Raw genomic sequence first — 11,601 nt, forward strand, 5'->3', positions numbered from 1 at the left:
TTATCCTTTCAAGGTCAAACTTACGCCGAAACCGTCTATTCTTAATTTGTCCTTTTATTAGTAGTTTTTACCTTGTGTGTAACACAAATTGTTGGTACATACAAATTTATTTATTTAGGAGATTGTCAAATTTAAATGTCCAACTGATAACTTCTTTAGATACCAAAATGGCGAATGGATATGAAAGATCCCACTTATATAAAGTTCGCGTTCGGACTTCTACCATTTTAGAAGAAATGGAGAAAGTGACAGATAATCTTCGTCGTTCATCACGGTGGTCGATATTGTTACAAAGACGAAACATAGCTGCCTTCATGTCCCCAATGAACTCCCCTCATACTTCTATAAAGAAGATCGAACGATCTGTAATTAAGAAGAATCAAAGTGACGAGCGTATGGAACAGTTAAACAAATGGAAGGAGCAGAAAAAAAAGAGATTAGCAGCTGAAAAAGCCAAAGCTAAGCCTATTTTTAAAGTTTGCCGTGTTAAGGATGTAGTTGTGCCAGACATATCTAACATTTACAAGAAAATTAAGGGGAAAGACCAATTTAAGGTAGCACCTTCTTCTACATATAAATTTAAAGCACCTGTTAATGTAAAACCATTAAACATGAAATCCCCCACTAAGTCAAAGGCGAGACGCAAAATTGACTTTGTGTTGAACGACACTTCAAGCAAACAAACTAGGGTTTCAAACAATAGGTCGTATAAGAACAGCGCGATGACAAAAAAGACAAGTTCAGATATTAAAGTGATCAAAACAACAACTACTACAGTAAAAGAAACATACAGAAAGTGTGAAAGCAACGAAGATGGTGCTCGATACGTCACTCCTGTTAAAAACGATTCTCCGGTGGCGTATATTAGCCCATTTATAACTGTATCTAGAGGGAAGGAGAATGCACGCCGTGAATATCACAACCGACGTACGTATAAAGTTGAGCTTGTGCTTGAATATCTTATCAGATTTATAGGGTTTAATTTATTTGAGTCGCCCACAGCTAGTGGCGTACAGAAAAATATGACTCCCAAAGCTGGCGCCAGATACTTTGAAAATTTACTTCAGATACAGGAGCAGCGCTTAACTCAGCTGTGTTGCAGCTGGGAGACTTACAGTGTAAGTTTTGGCGTCCCTTTCTTGTGCCTTTTTTGTAAATGAAGTTCGCATCCAGTAATAACGTTCATATTCACAGTACACGCAGAATCCACCCGAGGAGGCTTGTGATATGATCCGTATGGAAATTGGTCAAACAAAGCTTTTGATGCGGAAAAAATTTACGAAATTCCAAGAACTCATCGGCCAGTGCAAAAATTCAAATGGGGATAAAATTGTAACCTGCCTTGATCTACACGGATTTTGGGACATAATCTTGATTCAAGTAGACTATTTGTACCTCTTCCAAAAAATATTTATTTCCTATATTTTAGATAAACAATTTAGATAGTCGATTTGAAAATTTAGATCGTCTTAAGACTAACAATTGGGAAGAGATTCTTCCTGTAGCACCTACAAGTACAAAGCAAGTCAAACTGAAAAAAGTTAGCAACACTAAACGAAAGGGAGTAAAGAGTAGCTTGCAGGATTTAATAAAAGGTTTGTTCAAATTGATACATCGATATTCTGCTGACATTAAATTATAGAACAACGCAAAAAAAATATGAAAGAAATTAAAAATTCTCCAATGATTGTTGTAACCACACCACGCAGTAAGCTGGCAGATATATCGAACATATTGCACGAATCTGCTGTAAGTAGACCGCATTAGTCTATTTATTTAATTACAGAATTTCAGGTCGTCACTCCTCGTAACCAAAGAGCAATGCCGGAACGAACGCCAAAACAGCATAGTATACGAAAAGTAAAATCTGTCTTATTCTCTGAGAGTACAGAAAAGGAAAATTTGTGCGAGACCTCAAACCTCATTCAGTTTTCTCCCAATAAATCCGTGGAACGTAAGTTACTACCTCCAAGAACACTAAATATAAACATTTTGTGCTGTACAAATATTTGTTGACTACTAGAGTGATCATCTTCTGGCACTTTTCAGTGCAAATGAGTACAGTTTCTACAGCAAGTAGGCAAACACATATTTGTATACCATGGAAACTTGTTATATTTGATACTTTTTGCTTACATCAAGTTTTCAATTTATAAATTTTTAGATCCCAGAAGATCAAGTACGTCGGTTGTGATATTCCTTCCATTTGTTTAACTGTTCCATACGCTCGTCACTTTGATTCTTCTTAATTACAGATCGTTCGATCTTCTTTATAGAAGTATGAGGGGAGTTCATTGGGGACATGAAGGCAGCTATGTTTCGTCTTTGTAACAATATCGACCACCGTGATGAACGACGAAGATTATCTGTCACTTTCTCCATTTCTTCTAAAATGGTAGAAGTCCGAACGCGAACTTTATATAAGTGGGATCTTTCATATCCATTCGCCATTTTGGTATCTAAAGAAGTTATCAGTTGGACATTTAAATTTGACAATCTCCTAAATAAATAAATTTGTATGTACCAACAATTTGTGTTACACACAAGGTAAAAACTACTAATAAAAGGACAAATTAAGAATTGTGGACTAACTCGCTCTATAAAATTACACAAGTGACACACATCACCTTAAAATATCTTCTCCAACTGTCACCACACACGTGCCACATACCACAAAAACAAAACCGTTATTTTTCAAAATTTATAAAACAAGTTGACAACCGCTTCGCTGTTGCGCTTGCGCAGAGCGTACCACAGAATATATTTTGGTTTTCAATAACCGTATAGGGTGTGTTAACTTTACAGAACCTTCATTTCAATTAAAAACGAACTGTTATCTCTATTAACATTATTTATTTGCCTTCATTTTTGAGTGGGCGGGGTTTCAGCTAAGGCTGTTCTACCAACCTAACTCACTATACATTTACAAATATCCATGCCCGAACCCGAATTCGAGCAGAGGCACCACAGTTCAGCTTCAACTGTACTGCGCCACACGGGTCGGCAATCTTGCAGGGTTGTAGGTAAACACACCGCGATTTGTCAGAAAGGAGTCCGTTTTGTTGTGCTTAAACATTGGTTTTGGAGTGTTGGTGTTACAAACCTTTTCTTACATTTAACATTAACGGTTACTGGTTATTATTATTAATAATAATAATAATAATAATAATAATAAACGACCACCTGAAGAGGACCGCCATGAAGAGACCTTTGTGCCTGCTTCTCAACCGCTTGTGGATGGGACCAGCGCAAAGGAAACCTCCAAAAGACGTATGAAATGGAACGAAGGGATGAATCGCTTCATTTTTGGTACGTATCTGGAGATCACGAAGATGGAAACGGACAGGACAGCATACAGAGGTAAACTATATCACGCGTTCATTACACAATACCCACATTTAGCACACTTAACAGAACAATGCATTGCAGACCAACGTAGAGTTATTATTAAAAATACACTCCTTACATTAGACACACAGGAACAAATCAGGCACGAAATTGAAGCACTACTCAACACAAACAACACACTCACCGTACAACATAATACATCCGTTCTAAACAACTCTGAAATACAGACATTTGCGACACTGCAGCCATCGATAGATACAAATAATCACACGAACCAAACACTCACATCCCTTCAAAAAGAATTCGACAATGCATTATTAGAATTCTCAAACACTGACCCAACACAAAGACCACGAATACCTAAACAAAGTCACACTACAAAATTACGCACACTTTCACAAACATTAAATGACCACATCTTACCAAATTACATTAACGATAACACAAGCTTACATCAACTACACTTTGTTGTGTATTGCGGTGCGGTTGCAGTTTCTAGATGTAACGGTGCAAGAATAACAATAAACAAACAACAGCACACAACAAAAAAACGCTCACCCCCGGCCTGGGAAAAACGCCTGATAACTCGCATCGATGACATCAGACGTGACTTAGGTCGGATTACACAATACATACAAGGAACTCGTTCTTCAAAACTAACACGACAAGTACAACACATAACTACAAAACTAAACAATCACACCACACGAGAACAAAATACAAACTATAACGAACATAGAGATACACTGACACAAAAACTATCAATATACACAAACCGTCTAAAACGCTATAGGGAAACTGCAGATAGAAAGCGCCATAACACACAATTTAAACATAACGAAAAACTATTTTACAGATCACTAACACAAAACAGCACTAATGAAAAACTCATTCCACCATCTCTACACTCACTCCAGCAATACTGGTCTGACTTATGGACCAAAGACATTAAACACAATCCACACGCCCCGTGGATTACCACAGAAACCACACGCACTGAATACATTACCCCTATGAATAACACAAACATCACTACAACAGACATCATTCAAACTATTAATCACTTACATAACTGGAAAAGTCCAGGCATTGATAACATTCACAACTTTTGGTGGAAATATTTTACCTACACTCACTCTTACCTTGCGCAACAATTTACTGAACTTCTTAATTCACCAGATCGCACTCCTGCATTCTTTACACAAGGTATCACTTACATGCTCCCAAAAGACAACAATACACAAGACCCATCTAAATATAGACCAATTACATGCCTTCCTACAATATACAAAATCCTTACATCATGCATTACAAACAAAATACAGGGTGATTCCTATAGTACCTGCCACCGTTTGGGAGCGTGTAGGTGGTGCGTAGCGGAGTATTTTGATATAGGACACTTGGGGTCGGAAATCTAAAATAAGGGTGCCAGAGCCAAATTTACCTTCTGGAATTTCGCGCCTGTAGGTATGCAACCCAACCGGCCGGCGGTGCACACGGAGCGATCTCAGGCGGCGATGTGTGGCTGACACTTGATCAGAATTTTGTTTAAACCCACGAAATCCCGTCTGCAACGACGCGTATCAAGTGAATAAACACTATGGCACGTTTTACTAACACGGAATACGCGGACATGCACTTCATGTACGGATTGGCAAATGGTAACGCACGAGCTGCACGACGAGCGTACGCTGAGCGGTATCCAAACCGTCAGTTACCCTGCAGACAGGTCTTTCAAGAAGTTCACTTCCGACTGTGCGAGACAGGGCAATTGCAGGTAAGCTGACGGAGGCTTAACTTTACACACAGATTCGTGATGCACATCGATACTTGGGTCATTTAAGCACCCATTTCGAAAAGTTTGTTTGTTTACACCGACCTCCTCCTATTTCGCAGCCCACTAGCGCCCGTGATCGCGATTGCCCGTTGGTAAATGCCTTAGAGGAGGATGTGTTGGAACGTTTCGAGGCAAACCCGCGTACTAGCACTCGACTTGTAGCAGATCAGGTGGGTTGTAGTCAACACACAGTGTGGAACATCGCCAACAACAACAACTTACACCCCTATAAGTTTAAGAAAGTGCAAGAGTTACGGCCGGGTGACCATGAAAGGAGGCTGGAATTCTGCAACTTAGTCGTCCAGGAGGAAGAAGCTAATCCGAACTTTCTGAGGAGCGTGCTAGTTACTGACGAGAAAGGATTCTCAAGAGAGGGGACCTTCAATCCTCGTAACAGCCACTACTGGGCGGAGCACAATCCTCATGAAACGTTTACGCGAGGATACCAGGACAAGTTTTCTTTAAACGTTTGGGCTGGCATCCTGGGGGACAACCTACTGGGGCCTTACATCCTCCCTCCGCGTCTAAATGCCCATAATTACCTGATTTTCCTGCGCGAGGTGCTACCAGAACTTTTAATGGATGTTCCAGTGAACTTGTACTGGGACCACTGGTTCCAGCACGATGGGTGCCCTGCTCACTACGGGCGGCAGGTGAGGGAACACTTGGACCAAACCTATCCGGACAGATGGATCGGCCGTGGAGGTGCGGTGGAGTGGCCTGCCCGCTCGCCCGACATCACCCCATTAGATTTTTACTTGTGGGGTGTGATGGAAGCGCACGTCTACGAGACTCCCGTCGAATCCGAAGAGGACTTAATTGCGCGCGTCGTCATGGCCGGAGAGGCTGTTCGCCAGGACATAGGAGTCTTCACGCGAGTTCGAGGGGAGTGGTTGGCTAGATGTAGGAAGTGCATTGAGAACAACGGTGGCCACGTTGAACACTTGTAAACGTTATTGCTTTTGACTGTCGTTTTCCCTCCTTCCCTCCCATGTCGCTTCCTCGCGCTAACTCGCTCTGCATCGCTCCGCGCGAAACGTCGGTCGGTTGGGTTGCCTACATACAGGCGTGAAATTCCAGAAGATAAATTTGGTTCTGGCGCCCTTATTTTGGATTTCCGACCCCAAGTGTCCTATATGAAAAGACTTCCCCTAGGCACCCCCTATACGCTCCCAAACGGTGGCAGGTACTATAGGAATCACCCTGTATACCAACACTGTACTGATAACAACATTCTATACGAAGAACAAAAAGGGTGTACCAAGTATTCCAGAGGCTGTAAGGAGCAACTCATTATAGACTCTGTTATACTTGAACAATCCAGACATAACAAACGAAACATACACACTGCATACATTGATTACAAAAAAGCATTCGATTCAGTACCACACTCTTGGTTACAACAAGTACTCTCAATATACAAAGTCAGCAACAATATTACACAATTCCTCAATTACATAATGTCATGTTGGAACACTACGTTAACACTTACACTAAACGACACAAAACTTATTACCGACCCAATACAAATTAAAAGAGGAATTTTTCAAGGCGATTCTTTAAGTCCGCTCTGGTTTTGTCTTGCTCTTAATCCACTTTCATATTTGTTAAACACTACTAACTTTGGGTACAATATTAAACACAACCACGAAATACATCACAACATTACACACCTGTTTTACATGGACGACCTTAAATTATACTCTTCCACAAGCATAAAACTTAATCACCTTCTACACATTACCGAAACATTCTCACGTGACATACAAATGGACTTTGGAATCGATAAATGTAAAACACAACACATCACAGCTGGTAAAAGGCAACTTTTAGATTATGAGCTAGAACAGGGTAATTTAATAAATTCCATGGACGAGAATGAAACTTATAAGTATCTTGGTTTTCAGCAAAATACACATATTAAACATACGAGTATAAAGCAAACACTTATCACACAATACCTACAAAGAGTACGCAGTATACTTAAAACAAAATTACACGGTAGAAATACAATCAAGGCTACTAACACTTATGCCACACCAGTGCTTACATACTCTTTTGGGATTATACGTTGGACAAATACAGATTTAGAACAAATACAGAGAAACACACGTACACTATTAACAAAACACCATATACATCACCCTCACTCCTCTACTATACGACTTTACCTTCCTCGTTCGGAAGGAGGTAGAGGACTTACAGATATAAAACTATTGCACCAAACACAAATACACAATTTACGACAATACTTTTATAACAAATCAGATACTTCAGTTTTACACAAAACAGTAACATATGCAGATAAATCTTACACACCACTTAATCTACACGAAACTAATATACTCCCACCCACATCCAAACTTACATACATCACAAATAACATACAAATATGGAACCAAAAGCCTTTACATGGACGATTTCCACAAGAGGTTAGCCAGGATTGTGTTGATTCTATAGCAACGCACAGTTGGTTGTCTGAATGTGATATCTTCCCGGAGACTGAGGGTTTCATGTTAGCAATACAAGACCAGGTCATTAACACACGTAACTATAAAAAACACATACATAAAGACAAAACAGTGACAAATGATTCTTGTCGACTCTGTTCACAAACATCAGAAACAATCCAACATATAATATCGGCATGCACACGACTCGCACAAACTGAATACAAACATCGACATGATCAGGTAGCTAAAATCATACATCAAAAATTAGCACTTAAACACAATCTCATAACAGATACGACACCATACTACAAATACACGCCACAGATCATACTTGAAAACAACACACACAAATTATATTGGGACAGGACACTACTCACAGACAAAACTATCCACAATAATAGACCAGATATTACACTTATAGATAAAACACAAAAATCCATTTGTATTATAGACATTGCTATACCCAACACCAACAACTTAACTAAAACACATGCAGAAAAACACCGCAAATACACCGATATGGCTATCGAGCTTAAGACGCAATGGAGAATGAAATCTACTGTTATAGTTCCCATTATTCTTAGTGCTACTGGAGTTATACCAAAGACAATACACCACAATTTACAACTATTAGGTTTAGACAAAAACACATACAAACATTTACAAAAAGCAATCATTATCAACACATGCCATATTGTTCGTAAATTTCTAAACATAACACAAGATACTACATACACAAATGATCCACAACGTATACATGTAAACAACAGCACTCGCTCACAACACGGTACACAACATACTGTAATATCTCAACCTCTAACCCAAACAAACACACAAATACAACTTACCGAGCAAACAAGTACAACAAATGATACAACATATACTACAATCAGAGATTCACCTCTGAAGCAAACCACATTATCACGACCCATTAGTATTCAACCCAAACGCAAAAGCCTAAACAGCACTTTAGACTCACAACATGACACACAACATACTGTAATATCTCCACCCTTAACTCAACCAACCACACAAACACAACTCCCTGAACAAACAAACGCAATAAATACAAGTAACGCAACCTGCACTACAAAGACGCCCTCACTCAATAAAGTTACACGGCCTAGCACAGCTAAAAAACACAATACTCTTTCTTCTCAGAAACACACCACGTTATCACAACCCACTCGTATACAACCCAAACGCAAAAACCTAAACAGCACTACTAGCTCACAAAATACTGTAATATCTCCACGAATAACCCAAGCAACCACACAAATACAACCTCAAGAACAAAGAAACACAATAAATACAAGTAACGCAACATGCACTACAAAAACAGGTCCACCCAATAAAATTACACGTCTTAGCACAGTTAAAAAACACAATACTCCTTTTCTCAGAAACAACCCACTCGTATTCAACCGAAACGCAACAACCTTAAAAGCACTACAGGCTCACAAAATACTGTAATGTCTCCACCAATAACCCAAGCAACAACACAGATACAACCTCAAGAACAAAGAAACACCATAAATACAAGTAACGCAACATGCACTACAAAGACAGGTCCACCCAATAAAGTTACACGCCCTAGCACAGTTAAAAAACACATAACTCCTTCTTCACAGGAACACACCACGTTATCACAACCCACTTGTACTCAACCCAAACGCAAAAACCTAAACAGCACTACTAGCTCACAAAATACAGTAATACCTCCACCAATAACCCAAGCAATAACACAAATACAACCTCAAGAACACCATAAATACAAGTAAGGCAACATGTACCACAAAGACAGGTCCACCCAATAAAGTTACACGTCCTAGCACAGTTAAAAAACACAAAACTCCATCCTCACCGAAGAACACCACGTTATCACAACCCACTCGTATTCAACCAAAGCCAAAGAAACACTTACACAATAAACTCCATTTAATAAAATTACAGGAATTATTATAATGATTTTTGTTTTGTTTTGTTTTCCTCTTTCCTGATAGCGTTGGCTTATTGTGCCCATGTGTGATTTTTTTTTATAATTTTTATTTTTTTTTATTTTATTTTATTTTATTTTATTTTTTTTAGGACCCTACATAACTTCACCAGACACAGACACAGACACTGATCGTTACTTGATTTTAATCCGTGCGATTAGTTAACCAGGCTAAACCTGAGTTCTCACAAGAAACACCGACCATAATAATAATAATAATAATAATAATAATAATAACCACGAAGACGACAACGACCACTTGAAGAGGATCACCAAGAAGAAACCTTTGTGCCTGCTTCTCAACCGCTTGTGGATGGGACCAGCGCAAAGGAAACCTCCAAAAGACATATGAAATGGGACGAAGGGATGAATCGCTTCATTTTCGGTACGTATCTGGGGATCACGAAGATGGAAACGGACAGGACAGCATACAGAGGTAAACTATATCACGCGTTCATTACACAATACCCACATTTAGCACACTTAACAGAACAACGCATTGCAGACCAACGTAGAAAAACCCAAGCAACCACACAAATACAACCTCAAGAACAAAGAAACACCATAAATACAAGTAAGGCAACATGTACCACAAAGACAGGTCCACCGAATAAAGTTACACGTCCTAGCACAGTTAAAAAACACAAAAGTCCTTCTTCACATAAACACACCACGTTATCACAACCCACTCGTATTCAACCCAAACGCAAAGCCAAAGAAACACTTACACAATAAACTCTATTTAATAAAATTACAGGAATTATTATAATGATATTTTTGTTTTGTTTTCTTCTTTCCTGATAGCGTTGACTATTGTGGCCATTAATAGCTATGTTGGTAAGTATGAATTACATACTATCTCTAGATTTCCAATGTGAGTGTGTGAATATTTATTTTATTTTTTTTTTTTATTTTTTTTTTTCTTTAGAACCCTACATAACTTCACCAGACACAGACACTAATCGTTACTTGATTTTAATCCGTGCGATTAGTTAACCAGGCTAGACCTGAGTTCTCACAAGAAACACCGACAATAATAATAATAATAATAATAATAATAATAATAACACAAACATCACTACAACAGACATCATTGAAACTATTAATCACTTACATAACTGGAAAAGTCCAGGCATTGATAACATTCACAACTTTTGGTGGAAATATTTTACCTACACTCACTCTTAACAATTTACTGAACTTCTTAATTCACCAGATCGCACTCCTGCATTCTTTACACAAGGTATCACTTACATGCTCCCAAAAGACAACAATACACAAGACCCGTCTAAATATAGACCAATTACATGCCTTCCTACAATATACAAAATCCTTACATCATGCATTACAAACAAAATTTACCAACACTGTACTGATAACAACATTCTATACGAAGAACAAAAAGGGTGTACCAAGTATTCCAGAGGCTGTAAAGAGCAACTCATTATAGACTCTGTTATACTTGAACAATCCAGACATAACAAACGAAAAATACACACTGCATACATTGATTACAAAAAAGCATTCGATTCAGTACCACACTCTTGGTTACAACAAGTACTCTCAATATACAAGGTCAGCAACAATATTACACAATTCCTCAATTACATAATGTCATGTTGGAACACTACGTTAACACTTACACTAAACGACACAAAACTTATTACTGACCCAATACAAATTAAAAGAGGAATTTTTCAAGGCGATTCTTTAAGTCCGCTCTGGTTTTGTCTTGCTCTTAACCCCCTTTCACATTTGTTAAACACTACTAACTTTGGGTACAATATTAAACACAACCACGAAATACATCACAACATTACACACCTGTTTTACATGGACGATCTTAAATTATACTCTTCCACAAGCATCAAACTTAATCACCTTCTACACATTACCGAAACATTCTCACGTGACATACAAATGGACTTTGGAATTGATAAATGTAAAACACAACACATCACAGCTGG

The 11,601-nt window shown here is 38.6% G+C and overlaps 1 protein-coding gene and 1 long non-coding RNA gene across 4 annotated transcripts; one reads left to right on the plus strand and one right to left on the minus strand.

Moving 5' to 3' along the window:
- The first annotated feature begins 31 nt into the window (after nucleotides 1-31).
- On the plus strand, nucleotides 32-2,580 carry LOC116180524 (guanylate kinase-associated protein mars-like). Of its 3 annotated transcripts, XM_031500561.1 has the most exons (8): nucleotides 38-94; nucleotides 160-927; nucleotides 976-1,118; nucleotides 1,195-1,380; nucleotides 1,430-1,595; nucleotides 1,643-1,749; nucleotides 1,795-1,954; nucleotides 2,165-2,580. In XM_031500561.1, exons 2-8 carry the CDS (start codon nucleotides 168-170, stop codon nucleotides 2,212-2,214), a joined length of 1,572 nt encoding a protein of 523 aa, XP_031356421.1. In that variant the 5' UTR covers nucleotides 38-94; nucleotides 160-167; the 3' UTR covers nucleotides 2,215-2,580. The 3 variants fall into 3 exon arrangements, with proteins under 3 accessions (XP_031356420.1, XP_031356422.1, XP_031356421.1); XM_031500560.1 differs by having other exon boundaries at nucleotides 32-927; XM_031500562.1 differs by having other exon boundaries at nucleotides 32-927; nucleotides 2,256-2,580.
- LOC116180526 lies at nucleotides 2,198-2,737 on the minus strand. The gene is made up of 2 exons (XR_004147141.1): nucleotides 2,525-2,737; nucleotides 2,198-2,459 (listed from the first exon to the last, which is right to left on the minus strand). It is a non-coding gene; the product is annotated as an uncharacterized LOC116180526 (long non-coding RNA).
- Nucleotides 2,738-11,601: the final 8,864 nt, after the last annotated feature.

This window comes from Photinus pyralis, unplaced genomic scaffold (genome assembly GCF_008802855.1).
Source record: "Photinus pyralis isolate 1611_PpyrPB1 unplaced genomic scaffold, Ppyr1.3 Ppyr1.4_LG9, whole genome shotgun sequence".
NCBI classification, from domain to species: Eukaryota; Metazoa; Arthropoda; class Insecta; order Coleoptera; family Lampyridae; genus Photinus; species Photinus pyralis.

What these genes read in the sequence shown, in the direction of transcription:
- LOC116180524 (XM_031500560.1), top strand. Translation starts at nt 168, where the DNA reads ATGGCGAATGGATATGAAAGATCCCACTTATATAAAGTTCGCGTTCGG. An exon ending in CTTGCAGGATTTAATAAAAG is followed by an intron (nt 1,596 to 1,642) that starts GTTTGTTCAAAT and finishes ATTAAATTATAG; the next exon opens with AACAACGCAAAAAAAATATG. An exon ending in ACATATTGCACGAATCTGCT is followed by an intron (nt 1,750 to 1,794) that starts GTAAGTAGACCG and finishes ACAGAATTTCAG; the next exon opens with GTCGTCACTCCTCGTAACCA.